The sequence below is a fragment of the Amblyomma mixtum genome, chromosome 4 (genome assembly GCF_055824585.1).
Source record: "Amblyomma mixtum isolate Tamu chromosome 4, ASM5582458v1, whole genome shotgun sequence".
In the NCBI taxonomy this organism is placed as follows: domain Eukaryota; kingdom Metazoa; phylum Arthropoda; class Arachnida; order Ixodida; family Ixodidae; genus Amblyomma; species Amblyomma mixtum.
This window is the reverse complement of record NC_143015.1, coordinates 73,747,600-73,765,536: the sequence shown is the minus strand read 5'-3', so window position 1 is coordinate 73,765,536 and position 17,937 is coordinate 73,747,600. Positions and strand designations below refer to the sequence as shown.

The window sequence follows — 17,937 nt, the reverse complement described above, 5'->3', positions numbered from 1 at the left end:
GGAACAAGGAGGCCAATAAACGAGGTTAAAGTAAACTGAGAGTAGTACAAACACCACAGAAAAAAAAACTGATGTGTAAAGTTGAGAGACTGGGAAAAGAGTAGGTGAATTAGCGAACAAACTGGAGCAAATAACATTCTAATCGAAAGAAAGGGTAAAACGTGCTGCCTAAAGCACGTATAATGTGAAAAACAGATACTATAAAGAGGTCTATTAAGCCAAAAGAATAAGGAAAACAGCCAGCTCTGGCTACTGAGGTGTGGAAAGATGAAATTTGAATCACACAGGGGAAGAGCGGCTACTGCTGGTTAGGATGTAATTGGAGGGCATTACAGAGGGCCATTAGTCAGCAGAGGATGCAATTTCAAATGATGATGAAGATGACTACACACCTTGTCTGCCAAGAGGACTTGACAGCACCTGGAGAGCTTTGAGAAGAAATGTCTTGCGTTGCCTCACAACCCTCGCCTTCGGGCATGAAGATTGTGGCACCCAGCAGCAGCTTCTTTTTCCCTCCCAGTGCCGTCCGAAGCACCAAGACAAGTGCCACGTCAAGTGTCTCGGAGCTGCCCGGGTACACCTGGAAGGTGTAGCTGACACTCAGGGAGCCCACTGGGATGTCGCACGCAAACAACCTGTCAAAGAAAGCATCGCACAGATTTGTGACACCTACCTTGAGAGAAAGTCTAGCAACCTACATGACACTGGAGGTTCAAGGAACGTAAGCCACATAAAAAGCGTCCCAAGTTGAAAAAAGGATACCCCCCAAAAAAACAAAAAAAAACACCAACTGGAAAAGTCTCAAAGAATTAGCGTGCGGCTGTGAATATAAGGAGAAACGTACAACTGTAGAACGCCACATTCACAGCGGAGTGTTCAGCACTAAGAGTGAGTGAAACCCTGATCCGCTCTGCAGGGTTCCAATCGAAACCCCTACTGAAAAGCGCAATCAATCCGAAACCGATTTCTGCTGGGAGAAAAACCGGAAAAACATAAATGCCAACCCATGCGTACTGAAAAGAGCTACGACCCAAATAACCAGAGAAATGCCTGAAGCTTTGGAAATTAGGAAGCGTGGCAAATCTTGCATCAGTAGCAGTCAGTGTCTCTATCGGCAATGGAGGCAGCGTTTCTGGGGTGCAGTGCACGAATGACACTTGTTCTCACGAGATGTGCTTGATGCGAGTTTTTCTTCATGTTTAATTCTTGACCGCAGATATATAAACCATATAAACGCGTGTCAGGGCCACACCCATTTATGGGCTGCACCCTGTTTTCCTGAAGGAAATATGAAAAAAAAAAATATATCCATGTAAGGGCCGCACCCAAACTTTCCATGACCCACGCAGGAACAGCCTTCAAAATGCATGTGCCGTGGCCCCCGTGATTGGCTCCGGCTGCGAGCAACTGGGCATTTGATCACGGAGGCCACGCGCACGCACAGGAGCTTCCAAATGGCGCCCAAAGGCCTGAGTTACCATGATCACCCGTCAACTTTTTCTTCCGCTGCAAGCTTGCTTGTTATTTATATCGGCATCAGTATCATCCCCTCCAGCTTTTTGTGGCTCTCAAAGACATGGGAGTTGTGGTAGCATGTTAGTTCACCGCAGCCGTGGCTTTCGGTTGCTGTCGCTGAGTGCTGCAACTTTAGCACGATGGGCAACCACCACCTTAATAGCTACACAGCTAGGAGTTTGCTCTCGGATACGGCAAGCGTGCAGGCCAGGAAGTGCATTCAACGATGGCACAACCAAAGGGATGAACTTTCCCAGGCAAGCCATGCAAGCGTCCAGATCTGGAAGAAGAACTGCTTTGCTACGTGATGGAAGTGCGGAACAGCTACGCGTTCACAATCAACATGCTGCGAGATTTCTTGAGGGATGAGCATGCGCCAGAGCATAGCACCAGCTCGGAGTCGGGAGACTCCGTGAGTTATGACTGAATGTAGAATATATGCCGCTCATTCCTTGATCTCTGTGTATTACTTCAAAAAAAAAATTCGCACATCCCGTGTATGGGCCGCACCCAGAAAATTGGCCCTGAAATCTGGAAAAAAAGGTGTGGCCCTTACATGTATTTGAATGGTAATCTGTGTAACAGGAAAGAAACTTCGAGTTGTCAGTGTGCCTTACGTGTGTCGTTCAAAAATTTTTTCATCCCTGTCTCAACGCCGGTTGTTACACTCATGTCGAACCAACTCGCCAACAGCACGTTCTGTTAATGAGCAGACTATGCATGGACATATATTTCAATTCTGTAATAACAGTCCTCGTAGCACTGGTTACGCAGCTCAGCGTGCTCATACGCTGACGAAAGGAACTCGCTGAGCGGTGCGTTCCCTAACGTGGAAGCGCGTGCAATATTAGATAGCGACAGGTGTTTTCCTCACCGCAGGTGTGTGCCCCGGCATGAATTTCGTGCAAAGAGCACTTAGACGGACACCTGAAGTTCCTCTGCTGCTCCGCACATATAAATCAAGGTGCGTCAAAAACCTAACCACGCGGGCACGCAAAGCGCACAGCCGCGAAGCACTAAAACATACCGAAACTCAGCTGGCCGGCAGCTGCGTCGCCAAGTATAGGTTTTCATTGGCTTCCGACATTGAGGTTGTCACTTTCCCGTCTTCCTCAAGTGATAAAAGTGCACAAGCAGTTTCAAAACAAAACTTGCATACTTCAATATCAAAACGTGAACTTCATGCAAGTTTGTCAGCCTCAGAAATCCGAGGTGTAGTAGTCCGGTATTTCATCACAGCGCTTGTAATTATGAGACTGGCCTGTGGCAGCATACCTGTTTCTTGCCCTTTTCACCATTACAGGAGCTTTGATTTCAGCAAGAGTTTTTTTTTTTTTTGAAGCAAAAAACTTCACTAGGCTCGTCAACACCGGGTCTGGCGTGCGCCGTGATCAATTTTAGCCACAGCTGCGCATGCACGAAACCGAGCGACGTCACGCGGAGCGCAAGTGGCCGCTGCTGCCGCAGCCGTCGTCACCTCCGCGTGCTGACTCCGTCGTCTGAGCGTCGCCGCTTCTCCTCCTCACCACCGTTTTACTCTTCGCCGCTGCCGCGCGGTCACTGCCGCCATCCCAAGAGGAGAAGGTTCTTTAGCAAGGCGTTGCGAGAACGCGTGAGCAGCGGCGGCCATAGAAGAGGCGGCCATCCTCGCCACCGTTTGACCTTTCGCCGCAGCCGTGCACAGTGCACATTTGAAAGGAGAGGTATAAAAGGCGTGCTTGCCAATAGAACAGGCGCAGAAACTCGCCATGGAAGGAGAAGAAGAAGCAACAGTCGGACGGCGTAGAAAGACCGATCCAGAAGTGGTAGCTTGGGAGGTGGCTGAAAAGCAGCGAGAGCTTTTCGCTTATCCAGGCTTAACCATAGCTAAGCCACAGCCAATTTTTTTGTAATCAGGAGCTGGTATTCTGTCGATACAAGCCAAACTTCAACTTCTCAGGATCCCTGTAATGCCAGTCAAGGCACCAAATAAGGTGGGTAGTCGTACAGACACTGCCGTGAAGGACAGCCAACACGGCGCTTGACTGCTTCTGGTAAATGCACGCATGCACAGTGGACTTTCTGAAATCGATCCACTGTACTGTTTTTACAGTGCTTAAGAAGCAGTCATTGCTTGGTTGTATTAACTGTGCCCTGTATTAACAAACTCCCATTAAGGAACGTGGGGTCATGACTAAAGCCCTCGTCTCCCAAAGGAGTGTTGATCATTTCTTACACACCCTCCCCCCCTCCCATGACACCCCTGATGAGGTCTTCAGGGCAATAAGACCTGCTTCCTCTGGGTCCCCAGAGAAATGCTGCCCCCCCTCACCTGAAGTAAGGGGCTGCCCTGGGCTTGGCCACATCCGGGGTGAAGCGCAGCAGGAGGCAGCCCCCTCCGTTGTACGCCCACTCCGTGCACACCTCGGCCACTCCGCAGCCGTCGCACAGCGAGCGTCCCTGGTCGCAAGGCTGCAGCTGCTGCTGGGACAGGTCGGACCAGGACATGGAGCTCACCTCCTGCACCGACGCGGTCGTGTGGAGCAGCGTCTTGTCCGCTTGTAACTCGCGTGCATAACTAGAAAACCTGCGTCCTCCCTTTTGCTGTTTCTTATGACGTCTAATATCCAGAAAGATATATAATGCTGTGTACCTTGCTTGGGTAGCGCACTTTGGTTCGTTATTTCCAAGGTTAACATACAAAAGTTTGTTATATCTGGGGTGGCATACTTAGGTTCAGTACATCCAAGTTTAATGAACTAAAGTTCGTTATCCCAAAGGTGGCATACTATGGTTCATTATATTCAAGGTAGCATACCAAGTTGGTATAGGCAGTTCATAGCCCGTGGCACACTGCCACCAGCAGCATAGTGGCAGCCTGCCCTTTCGAAAACATTAGAGGTCATGAGCAGGGCAAACAACAGTAACAACAAGCGAAAAAAATCAAGCCGATTCCGGAGTTTCTTCCAGAAAAAATAACAAAGGTGAAATTGTTTTGCCCTCACTCTTACTAATGAAGTGTATTATATCAACAACAGGCGTCGTAACCAGACTACTTGGACAGCCATGAAGTTTTAACACAGCTGAATGAAACTGTAAGTTCTGGCCTAACCTTCAGCATAATCCTGCGAAAACTACCGAGCTGTGCCCGTGCTGCTGTCATCATAAGACAAAATCTACAATAATAAACCTGTATTTGTATGTTCGTCTCCGGCAGTACACTGTCCCTTTAATGTAGTTAAAAGATGCAAAGAAAATGGCTGACCTGGCCTGCCTCGAAGAGTTTTTGGCCAAATCCCTGACAGAAACTGGTTTGAAGCGGCAGTGTCCGAATACACCACTCGTGACAGCAGCATTGTAGACAGTCCCAGAACCTGCAAAGATTGCAACACAGTGCACAAATAAAAATAAATCATCACAAGGAAAAAAAAATACCTAACAAGTCTTGCAGAAGCCTCACAATTATCCTGCTCCTTCATACAGTCTCACATTTCTAGAAACACGTGGCACCAGCAATGTTTTTCATTGAAACTTAGCTTCACTGGTTTGAAGTTCAAACTGTCCAAGATGATATAACACAATTTAATCTGGTATAAACAAAACAAGCAAGCAGATGCTACAACCAAATGTAGCATTAAGCGTAATAAGAAAGTCTTGGACTACTGTTTATCATAACTGCAACATAATTACCGTATATTGCCACGTGTAAGTCGACTTTTTTTTTTAATGTCCTTCCAAAATTGGGGGTCAACTTATATCCGAAGTCGACGTATATGCGGAGTCTTAAAGTCGGCCTATATGTGGGGTCCAAAGTAATTTCGACCGAGTCGCGGATAATATCAAGCCCCGTGCGCTCGTAGTTCCATAATAGTTGTCAGACACAGTGCGAAAGTGGATGCACTTAAAAAGCTTGAATTTAATTGAGATATGCACTAAAGGTTTGTTTTAATACGACAGCAACTTGTTATCAACAAACCGCGGGCGTTCCGCGGAAAAACAGCCAAAGCCGGGCGGGCTGGCAATGTTTGATACAAATGGGACAGCTACCAATCCAATCAAATCCAATCCAATATTGGACCACACGTGACCAGTCACATGAGCCGAGAAGCATCTTCGCGTGTTGTTGTGCAATGCACGCTTTTGTGTGCCTTTTGCCATCTCTGCACGTCGCACCGCCTATGTGACAGCTAACAGCGGTGTATGTGGCTTGTGTCACTGCCCGACGGACACCTTACAAGATGCCACTGGAACCTCGGCAACAGTATCGCGCAGCTTTCAAGCAGCAAGTCATCCTCTACGCCGAGTCGGAAAACAACGTCGCAGCAGGGCGAAAGTTTGACATCTTAGAAAAGTGCGTGAGAGGCTGGAGAAAACAAAGAAGCAAGCTTTTTGCATGCGCTGCTACATGCCGTTCCTTTCGCGGGCTGAAGTCCGGACAATACCCTGCCGCTGAGGAGACAGTTCGAGATTGGGTTCACAACCAGAGAAGCAAGAGCCTGAGTGTTTGCTGGTGACATTGAAACAAAGGCATGCGCTGTCGCGGAAGAGATGTGCATCCCGCGTACGAAGTTTAAAGTGTCTAGAAGTGGGTGACGAATTTCATGAAAAGGAACGGCCCAAACCTAAGGTGACGAACGACTGTATGCCAACCGTATGCTTCGCAGGCCTGAAGCCTGCGAAGAAAAACGGAGCGCTTTTCTGTGCTACGTGAATGACCTGAGGGCAACACATTCATTCCTGATTGGTCAAGTAGGCAACGGTGACCAGACTCCAGTCTGGCTTGATATGCCTAGCAATCAGACCATGTCCGCAAAAGGGGAGCGCCAGGTCTGCCTGCTGACAATGGGCAACACGCACAACCGTTTCACGGTCATTTTATGCTGTACGGCAGATGAACACAAGTTACTGCCATTCCTTCTGTTCAAGAGGAAAACGATCCAGAGGAAGGAAAAGTTCCCGCCAAAAGTCATCGCACGGGTGAATGAGAAGGGATTTTTTAATGATGAAGTGGTCCTCGAATGGTTTCGTCTCGTGTGGTGCAGGCGTCTGGGGGCACTGCTTGCTCATCCTGGACTCTTTCCATGGCCACATAACCGACCGTGTGAAATAAGTGGTAGCAGACGCAGGATGCAACCTGGTCATCATTCCGGGCGGATTGACACCTATTCTTCAGCCACTGGATGTGGTGCTGAACAAGCCATTCAAAGACTGCATCGGTGCATTCTACAACAAGTGGCTCCAGCAAGAAAACCCAAAGACACCAACAGGGCGGCTGAAGCGAGCTTCTTTGGGCGAAGTGGCTCAATGGGTCAACGATGCCTGGTATGGACTACCAACAGACATGGTCTCTGCGGCGTTTCCCACGTGCTGCATCTCGGCACCGCTTCCGACGACCAGCAGAAGCAGTGGCTCATAAGATGATGATCACGACTGTTTCCTCACAAGCGACGACGTGTCAGAGATGTCTCGTGAACGAATAAATGTTTCTTTATGACTCAGCCTTCTGAAAAACTTTTTGGGCGAGCAGGGCCGCAAAGCACGGCAGCGCGACCAAAATTCGGAGTCTAACTTTTTTTGGCCCAAAGGGGGTCGCTAGTTGGGGGGTCGACTTATAATCGGAGTCGACTTAAAATCGGCAATATACGGTAAGTATACTCCATAGGCAATAAACAAAACTCAAGACAGAATGCAACTTCTGCACGAAATATGAAAGCAAGCTAGCCAGCAACTTAGCTAGCAGAAAGGTTTAGCCTAAACTTCAAAAGTGATGCCACCACGGTGGCTCAGTGGTTATGGTGCTCGGCTGCTGACCCGAAAGACGCGGGTTCGATACCGGCCACGGCGGTTGAATTTCTTTGGAGGAGAAATTCTAGAGGCCCGTGTACTGTGCGATGTCAGTGCACGTTAAAGAACCCCAGGTGGTCGAAATTTCCGGAGCCCTCCACTACAGCGTCCCTCATAGCTTTAGTCGCTTTGGGACGTTAAACACCCATAAACCAAACCAAACCAAAAGTGATTCCACAACTAATACTTAGCGATGCATCACAATTTGCAGTGCACGTTCCACACTGAGCATAGAAAACAGAGACCTTCAGCCCAACTTACCGGCGCTGATTGGCTGCAGACTGCACCTTGTCTTGGTTCTTGTACACCCAGCCAGCAGCAAAAATGGCTGACGACAAGCCATGCTTGTGAGCAACTTCCACTTCCTGAAACAAAATTTGAGTCACCAACACTGACACAGTCATCCCTTGTGGTGAGCACATTGCCAAAACAATCAATCAAAATGTCAGGTTTGTGAAAGAGATTGCCTCATTTTTACTCACTATAGAAGCCATGCACTTTTACAAATCTGCAGAAATAGCAAAGATCAATTCCGAAACAAAAATAGGAGCACCACTATTGTGATGTACTTTCCTCTTAGTCTACAAGTGCTGGGTACGTTGTTTGTTTTTGCACCCCAATTTTTTTTCAGCACTTCACTTCCCCCACTGCAAATATAAGAGCATGCACAGTGCTCTTCTAACTCTCAACAACTAGTGGTGTCTCTGTTAAGTGAACCCCTTGACCCCAGCTCTTATCCCGAGCCAATCATATGAGACGACTGGCTGAGCTGCACTCACCTTGACTGCCTCACTGCCGCCAAAGTGCTTTGTCTGGTGTGCAAACACATCGATGCCGACATAGACGTCGCTCTTGCGGTTGCCAGCATGGCCCACAGACTTCTGCAACATCCCTTCGGTCCAGCCGTATCTGAGGAAGATGCCGTCGCAGAGGTCGAAGAAGCACGCGTTCTTCTCGTTGAGCTCGCTCTGCCAGTCCAGCCTGCCGTCCAGCAGCACACTGTCGTGCCAGATGACCAATGAGCCAGGCACAGAGCGGTGAGTTTCCGTGGTTACGGCCCTGAGGAACTCCAACAGGAAGTGGCCACAGGTCTCGTCCTGGAAACAGGTGCCACAACGGAATTCATCTCAGTCTGCTTTGTGCTGATCAAGCACATGACTGCTAAGCGGCCTTGAAACACTACTGTCCACATTTCCACATTTTCCATTCAGGTTCCAGCGGTTCTGTTAGCCGTATACATCCTCACACCGAAAGGGCTGCCAAACTTATACCATCGCAACTCCTAGTTCCGTGCTGTCCACAAACTTGGTTAACACAGGGATGTGTCAAGGAATTTATATCCTCTACACGTTTGTATGATCACCAGTTTTAGTAAGTGTTCCGTTCTGCTAAGCAGGGATTTAAAGTCAATATATCTTTGTGAAAAGCCACGCAGTGCCTTGTAACAAACTTCCTGTTTCTTTGCCCGCATGCAAGGCACCAAGGGCCATTCTGACTAGACGAACCTAAGAGGTGTGCCCACTGTTTTCACTGAGATAACCTGCAGAATGCTGAAAATGACCATGCCCAAGAATCAACATTTTGCTCTAGAGCACATGAAAGAAGCCCTACCACAATTACGGCGAACTAAACTTTCTCAACGGGAAATTCCTTACCCCTTCAAATGACGCCACGCGTATAGCACCTACACAGAGACTAAAAGATACACCCAGCAGCATTAACAACTCTACTCAACAAAAAAACTAATCAATGGTAGGGATGTGAATCCATAAACGCCTTCTGCACTGAAAACTAATGTATGCCAGGAAGTGAGACACAGTTACAAATGGCACCAACCATCCCACACTTGATGTTGATGAGCCATCCATCAAACTTGCATGAAGCAGCGATGTGGGCCAGCTGGGACGCAACTATGGACACAAGGTTGCCTTTTCTGATCTTGCTGAGGATCTTGGCACCTGGGCCTGGCTCCACGGTAAAGGCCCCTGAAAGGCCAGAACCAGTCACTTAATGCAGGAGCCTACACCTTGAGAATGTCCGTCAAATGTGACATTAGCTGTGCTTTCCAATTCAGACCTCCTTTGTTTTTTAGTAATGCAGGCCCTACCTTCACAAAACCAGACTGTCATTACGCATTTTTCATGGAACGTACGGTATAGAAGCTGGTGAATCTGCAGAGAGCATCAACGCATTCCAGTAAGCCCCAATCCAAGGTCCCTCAGAGAATTCCAAAGCTGCGACATTTGGCTCCAAAAGCATCGCAAATACAAGCGACACATAAAAAAGCAGTGTGGCACAATGAAATATAGCAAAACAGCTGACCGAACAATACACTTCTAATTTGTAATTCTTACTCACCGATGCCTACATTTACATTGTTTTGAAATTGGAAGAGGGACAAGCGCTTCAGCTAATGACATCCATACAGACTGGAGCATCTGCCACTATCAGCTCCCCGAGTCAAACAGCATTACCTGACGCTTCTTGCTCATAAACAAGGGCAGGCATTCAAACTACTTCTGCGGAACATTTCTGCACAACTCTGGCAAAGAACACGACGAACACATAGAATCCTTGCAGTGTAACTCCAATCTCACGCCACTGGTCTTATGTTTTCCCTTCTTCTGTCTGCCATTGACCTGCTTCATTTACGTTTCACATACCACTGTGAAGAAAGAATGGTCAACGGCAAACGTAGTATCTTTTACATGACCTGAAAAAAATTGATAAAGCGGACTCTGTCTACGCACACAATATTTGAGGCTCAAGATCATTATAGTTTGAGAAAAATAACAATTTTTCGCACATACAGTCGGTCCAGCTAACCAAATCATCGGTACAAGAAAGTAAGGCACCTGTAAGAAGTGCAGACTAAAGCGACTGAAGGAGAGCAGCGACATGATGTCCATCTCATTTTCGGCCCCAAATGATGAGACTCTTTGTTATCAACATTGTTGCGGTCTCATAACCTCAGCATGCATTGCCGATTGCTCCCCACAGTTTAATTTTTGCCGAGTTGTTGCTGGGAACAAAGACCGGCTGTGTCGTGAAATGATAGGCTTCGAATATTAAGAAGTATGGCAATACATGTGTAAGTTCTCCGTAAGTATCTTTAACACAAAAAGAAGTTCGCTTCCTGAATTGCACATCTTAGCTTGTGTTGGCTACCAGGGATCCGGGTGCATGAATGAGCTCTTTGCGTTGTTTCCTATTTTGGTGCCTAAACGAATTTGGCACGCACAGCGTTGTCCATTTCCTCCTTTCCTCTGCTCTCTTCCTTGGCCTTCGGCCTTGCGCTGTTTCAATCATACAAAGATACTCTGTTAGGAACTGCAGCCAGAGACACTAGGCGAGCTGCAGCAGAGCACCAAGAGAGAAAACTCCGTTTCAAACATTCGGACTGGTGCCTAAGGAAAGCCTCTGTAGCTCCTCACGGAATTGCTCGATTGGGAGAGGCAGCAAGAGGTGCTGAAGCTGCTGTGTTACGGAGCAGGCTTGTTCAACCAGAGAGTAGTGTGAACGTTTTACAGTGCTGTACATTAGCCGTCTTGTGCGCAGATACTCATACATGCTATGCACATTGAACAGGCAGCCCCTGTAATGGAGGTAGAAATGCGGCATACTGCACTTAACACATCAGATAACATTTCCAGCACTACCTCTTTTATGCACTGTTAGGTAAGTAACAAATGTATTCTTCAGAGCATGTACACCAAATCATGACTGCCGTTCCAAGCAGTCAGGGTGGTACATGCTCCCATGATCAAGGATGTCACTGCCTGTATTATGAAGGCAAGCCGAGTGTGACGCATGCCGGCGTTCTATGTAAACCAAGCGGGACGCATGCCAGTGTTCTAGGTAAGCCAAGTGAGACGCGTGCTCACGTTCTCTGTCTGCGGCGCACATGCTTGGAAGTAGTGTGCCCTTTCCATTTGAGGGTATAAATCGAGCATGAACAAAGGCCTCATTGACGTTCCTGTGCAGAACTGGTCCCGACTATTAATCTGCCGGCACAACCAACGATACACTGCCCAGTTCCCCACACTGCTAGTTCCGACACAACACCCCCCTGTACTCTGATGAGTGCTCTTACTAGGGGTTAAATCTCGTGGGGTTCAACGCACTTAGTATGGTCTCTCCCTGGTTAACAGCTTTGATTGTCTCAGTGAAGTTGCTGTTGTAGGTTCCAGTTACCATCCTGGCAACAGGCACCGGTATGGGTTCAACTCCAATCCTCGTAGCCAGGTTTTTAATGTTTGGAATATTATCTTCCTAGCAAACAGTATCTTGAATAGATTGTAATGAACCATAAGTGGCCATGATCATCATGAGGAAAACATTGATGATGGGGTCTACCAATATTCAGTGCTTTGTTCAGAAAAAAGAAAGTACCCAAGCTGCAGCAACTGCATGCAAACATCCTGCTGAACCGTTGTATGAATTGGCCAACCCACCTAAAACCTTGACGCCATGCTTGTGACCAGCAGAAATCCACCCGGAAGGCGGGATCGTGACAAGGTGGTGTGAAGAGTAGACGAAGCTGTTGATCAAGTGCCAGTGATGGAACCGGTAGCTGTCAGAGTTCTCACAGCCGTGGATGAACCTAGCAGGAAACAAGTGGTAGCCTTCAACATCTGCTACCGTGAAAAGAACAAAAAACACAAAGCTGCCAGCTGAAGGGTGTTCACGCACTTTAATAGGAATTAAGTAACAATCACAAAGTACGACAAAATTCGGCTATCACTGACAGCGATGCATGCAGTCGCAGGAAACACAAAACAGCATGTGCTAACTGGCTTCTTTCATAATTAGCGGTCCCGTCCCTCCGAAATTTAAGTTTTTGTTCTCACTCTAGAACAATCCACCAAGTCCGTATCCGAAGAAAGTGCTATTGGTCAACTTCGGATATTTATCAAACATGCAATCGCTGAACGAGCGTGCTACGCGTGTTTATGGATGGAAATACCATTAACAACCGAAGTATTTTTATCCTTACGCAACCGTTTCGCTGCCCTGCTCGTGTTCAATTTGCACGCGATAGTAAGTACTACTTTTCGGCATCGAACAGTGGCATTCTTTTTTTTTCCTTCAAGAGTTGTCAATTTTGACCGGTTTAGATCGCGTGTGTAGTGCTGTTCTGCTGACCTGTCCTCCAGAGAGCCTCCGATCATATCGAGGCAGAAAAGAATCTTCGGGTCATCCGGTTCGCCCCGCTTCACGTCTCTGAGCGGTTCGACAGCACATGGCAGCGATTTCTTGAAGCCCAGAAATTCCTCCAGTGTCTTCAGCGCGTCGACCTCCTGATCAGACATTGCGTCGACGGACGTCCGAGACTAACTTACACGGATTAAAATGACACAGGCACCAAGACTCAGCACGTTCTGGACCAGCGAAAATATGCCGTTTCTGTGCCCTGCATCACTTGGAACACATCTGTTAAAAAAATAATAAACCCACGAAACACCAGCTCAAAGCCGAGCGAAGCTATCGGGCACGACGTTATGCATACCACCAGCGTTTGTTCCAAGCGTTTGTTTGTTCCAGCGTTTGTTCCAAGTTTTAGTATAGCGTTTGCGTTTTTTGCGTACGCAACACGCAAGACGTTTGCGTACGCTAAATTCAAAGCGCGAACAACACTTTTAGGTGAGCGTTTGCGGACCGTTCCGCAATAGGCGCTAAGTAGACATACAACATCCAGGTTCAGCCCCCTTTGGGTAAGTACCTAGCGCCACCACACGTCGAAAAAAAAAAATTGAGGTCGTTTTGATCCAAACCAAGCCAACCAACTTCTGAGAAGTCATGGAGGAAGGAAATGTGAGAAGCGCTAAAAATGGCCGTTGCCATGACGACAGTGTACACAACCTGTCGTTAGGCTTACGGGCTTGAAAACAGACTGCTATCTCAAAAGTACCGGCAAGTTATCGCACATAGCATTGCGTCCCAGTGAAACGACAGAAAGCGGAAGCGAATACCACCATTTATTGCCAGTTGAGCGCCCGAATAACTCAATGACGAGGTATTTTAGAACCGAAGCGGGCAAACAGGGCGCCGCCATGTTGTCTCCGCAAGCCCCGCAAAGACGCTACGCTATTTCCAGAAAATTGCGTGCGTACGCTAAACGCCAAGCTTCTTTTAGCGTTCTGCGCATGCGCATTCTACATCCGCTATTTTATTGCGTACGCAAAGGTTTTAGTATAGCGTACGTAGACATACGCAAAGGCATAGCGTACGCTATAAAATAGCGTCAGTCGTACTGCGCATGCGCCAAACGCTATTTCAAACCGATGGCTTACGTACGTTCGCGTTACGTACGCTATTTTTCGAATTTAGCGTGCGTGCTCTTGCGTACGCAAAGAAAAATAGCGTTGTCAACATGGCGGCACCCACGTCGCCCGCTTCGGAGAGAAGATGTCATGTAATTGGGTTTTTAGGCACATTCGTTGCCCTTAAATGGAACGTGTGATATTCGCTATGCCTCCTCTCGCCGACAGCAGAACGAATAAGTGATAAACTTGCCCTATTTTGGATTCTGTGTAACGATTCCGCCGTTCCTAACCCTATCAAAACACCGCCGATTGTGGATTGGCTTGATTTGGATTTTTATGCCAAGATAGTCATAGCCTTGCCAAAAGTAGCCGTTTCGGCCGTTTCGGCTGTAGGGCAGTAGGGGTCCGAGAGAATAGTAGTACATACCATGACGTTCTTAAAAAAACCTTGCTCGGTTCGATTACCTAAAACAATTTTAAAAAAAGCTAATCACTACCTCGACTGCGCAGTGCGCGACTCATCGCGGACGCGTAAGGCTAAATGGAGGAAGACGATCCTCATGTCACGTGACTTTTAATGACGTCATAACAAAATGGCGTTTGTTTAGGTACATTTCTGGGTACTTTTTGTTGCAAAATTAGGTAAAAATGGCGTCGCAAAATTTTGAAACGTCCCTAGCCATAGTTTCTAGGTCGCTGGCGTCTCCACGGTTGCCACGGTGACCATCGCTGTCATCGCCAACGCCACGGTGGTTTGTTGACATGGCTGCGATGGCTGTTCACCGCGCGGTGCATTGACGCGTGGAGTAAGTGCTGCCGTGAAAGTCATCAAAGGTTGGTGCAATGGCGAGTAATATTGACCGCGCTAACGTCCGGACTTGTACCCCAGTGCCCTAGTGTTGTCTTTATTATGCAAGTTTGCAGTGCGACCTGTTCCAGCCGTGGTATGATATCGGAAGCCCCTAGAGACGTTTTGCAAGGCGGTGCTTGACTGAATTTGAGGTCACTTCAGTTCTCTTCGGCACCTTTCGGTATTGTATCTCGTGTTTGAACATTGCCTCCTCTAGAAGGAGGCAATGGTTTGAAGCATTGGATGAGTGTCGAAAATTATGTTTCCTTGTGTTGCGCGTAACTGATTCTGACCTGTACGTACTGATAGGATGAGCTCGTATGCATAAAAATGGTGGATACTGCGAGCCATTTGGCAGTTGCGGTACATATAAACTATGTTCCTGGAGTCCTGCATGTATGCCCACCGGCGACAAGCTATGCTAAAAAAAAATTAAAATGCGGAAGGAAGGCGGACTGGACGTACTACACGCTAGCCTTTGAAAGGACAACACATCTTCCGTCTTAATGTTTAATATGCCTGCAGTGTCTACCCACCAACTAGCCAAGCTGTAATGGATTACTTCGCGTTGACACCCATGTTGCGCAAAGCACACGGTAGGCCACAGCTGCTTTGTACGAACGTTGCCCACGGAGAGACTTAACGCGACGCATCGTGCCACATGAACCATGATCCGTACGCCTCTTTCTTCGCTGATAGGCGTTTAGCGAACGTCGTAGCATGGTCACACCACCGAACCTTTGAATATGTAGAAAGCTGCTTTTCTTTTATCTATTTGGTGAAGTGTTTTTATACTCATTAAGTAGAACGTGTGGTTCTTGGTGTATTTCTTGTAACGTTCAGCGTTGGAATAAAGCCAGACAAGGCCGAAGCTTGTTTTGCTTGCTCTGTCATTTCTGTAATGGTTTGTGATGAAGTGGGAGGCTTGACTTAGGCTTTCAGCATCCGCGTAGCCAGTGTGGCCCTTGGGTTTGTTTGGGAACGATGTTGGGTTATTGCGGTGTAAGTAAAACACAACACAGAGAGAAACGTAAACACTCGGGATGATCAGTTTCTTGCACTTTCTGTGTGTTACATTTTCTGAGCTTCAATTTCTAGACGCCATGAATGCATTCCAAATTTCACAGCTAGCTGTTTTTTCTGCTGCACCAGTTAGTGAAAACACAGACTGATGGGCAAGTTGGTATGACATAATAAGGCAAAAACAGCACACCTGCATAAGGAAGATGCTGCGTTTTGTCTCATCTTCCTTCATCCTTGTGCAGGTGCACTGTTTTAGCCTTATTAGTAAAAGTGTGTTGTACAGGGACGTGTGATGCTATGCATGCCGTAATGCGCTGCGTTAACTTTGTGCTAGCATTTGTAGCTAGAAGGGTTTCTTTTTGACATTAGCATTGTATAAGTGAATATAATTTGTGCGCATACATGAATAGCATGCTGGCTTGGCCTTGTAGGCCACTGCGTCATTATGAAGTGTATGAGGTGTCACATTAATTGCACGCCTGCTTTTACTGCACGTTGCCAGTTTTGAGGGGAAAATCTGTTTTGTGTGGAGTCAGCAGTGACTAGGCAAGCGACCTTTAAATGCAAATAAGCTTGCTCCATAGATGGTAGCTCTGTGGGGCAATGGACACACACACAAAAAAAAGAGTAGCCATGACCTTTCAATATAAAGTGAAGAAGCAGCATAAACCAAACATCAACACGCCATGCATGTGACATGCTTCTCTGCATACAGTGAAGAGCTTAAAAATGCATGAAATGTAAATATGGCTTGTCTACTTATATTTGGTTGTTCCTTTTAGAGGAAAGCATGTTGACAAATTTTTCTCTGCTTTATGGCAAACATCTAAAGGAGTGTGAGATTTCAGTAAGGAAACATTTACAGTTGGCCACATAAGTTTGAGGTATTCAAATTAGAAGGTCTGAAAAAGCTGTGTGCCTTTTCTTTTCTAGCTGCATTCTAATTTTCATTCTTCGCTTGCCATGCTGCTGAATGGGTGGGTCTGCTGGTTCCTGAATTACTGTTTTTGTAATGTGCACAGTCAGAACATATGTATATCACGAGTATGAGGCAACATATTTAAAAGCACAATGTGAAAAGAGCTTGTGGATACATTTTTGAAGGTTGGCAGCTCAGTTCGCTGATATGTTTAGGTGCTTTTTATATTGTCAAGGCCCAGTAGGTATTAAAGGAGTAGAGACAACAAAATTTTAGTTGTTTCTTTCGGTTAGAATGATGCGCAGTACTTTAGAAAGACTAGACAGCTGCATGGATTGCGACAAGAGGCAATATATTTATAATTGCATTTTTTCTCTCGCACTGCTTTAGCTTAAACAACCGAACGACGACTGTGATGTCAGGGATGTGTTCAGGTCATGTGAGGCATACAAAGACAGCAGTATTGTTGCAGCTTTGTTCATTGTTATTTGCATCAACTCGTACACAAACCTGTCTAAGAGTTGGAGTCACATAAAGTGAACAGGCAGCGATTATATCTCTTTTTGCATGCCTCATGTGACCTGAACATGTATCTGACTTCAGAGCAGTCATTCGGCTGTTAAAAACCGAAACCAGATGACACGAGAAAAAAAATTCAATTGTAAATTATTTAGCTGACAAAGTTAAAATCCACATGGTGGCTTGTGTACAGCATTGCCTAGTGCATCAGTGTAAAGAGAAATGCGCATCCAAAAATTTGGTTTCTCTACTCCATTAAAGATGTAGCCCATGACATGCTTGTGGCAGACCTTTGAGTTCATCATTCTTTTATGAGAGTTGTGAAACTGGCTCACTAGAGTGTAGCATATCAGGAGTCAGAGTGTTACTGGAGTAACTGACCTCATGGTGATTAAAATAGAAGAAAACTAGTTGAGTCCACAAAGAATGAGGTGCTCCTTTCAGAAGCAGAGCTGCTGTGAAGAATGTTCTATGAAAAGACAACCATCAGCTCTTTGCTACATTTCAGTTTATTATTTTCTTGAAGACCTAGTAACGGGTATTACAGAAATGATAAGAGGTACGTTACAGAAATAATTGGTACCTGCATATTAGCATGACAAGGGGTGACTAATAAAATTTTTGTAGGGGTCTATAGAATTTTGCCTCCATCGAAATGCGACCGCCACAGCCTGGATCGAACCCAGGTCTTTCGGGTCAACAGCCAAGCACCATAACCTCTGAGGCACCGCGGCGGCCAGTGATTTTCTATTACTGGCCCTCGGTACGGTGGGTTCACGGTTTTGCGGTAGAAATGTTATTGGTGTATGCCTGTTGTGCATATATTGGCTGAATATTTTTGTTCAAAGTAGTGCAAAATTTGTGAGTTCTTTTTTCTCTTAGAATCCACAATTCATACTGTGGCAGCTGTTACACTTGTATGACACCTTGATAAAACTAGCCGAAAATTATAAGCTTAAGTGTGTAGCAAACCAAGAAGGGCATGGGACAATTATAGTAATTTAGATGGAGTGGGGAAGTTG

General features: G+C 46.6%; 1 protein-coding gene across 1 annotated transcript in view; it reads right to left on the bottom strand.

Annotated features, from left to right (window-relative positions):
• LOC149347017 (uncharacterized) overlaps nt 1-13,033 on the bottom strand; it is a 74,551-nt gene extending 61,518 nt beyond the window's left edge. The window contains exons 1-8 of the mRNA XM_089541462.1: nt 12,484-13,033; nt 11,793-11,941; nt 9,175-9,323; nt 8,118-8,435; nt 7,600-7,703; nt 4,760-4,868; nt 3,827-4,014; nt 393-635 (exon numbers count right to left, since the gene is read on the bottom strand). Of these exons, the coding sequence (XP_089397588.1) occupies nt 393-635; nt 3,827-4,014; nt 4,760-4,868; nt 7,600-7,703; nt 8,118-8,435; nt 9,175-9,323; nt 11,793-11,941; nt 12,484-12,650 (1,427 nt within the window). The 5' untranslated portion in view covers nt 12,651-13,033. The remainder of the gene's footprint in view (nt 1-392; nt 636-3,826; nt 4,015-4,759; nt 4,869-7,599; nt 7,704-8,117; nt 8,436-9,174; nt 9,324-11,792; nt 11,942-12,483) is intronic.
• Nucleotides 13,034-17,937: the final 4,904 nt, after the last annotated feature.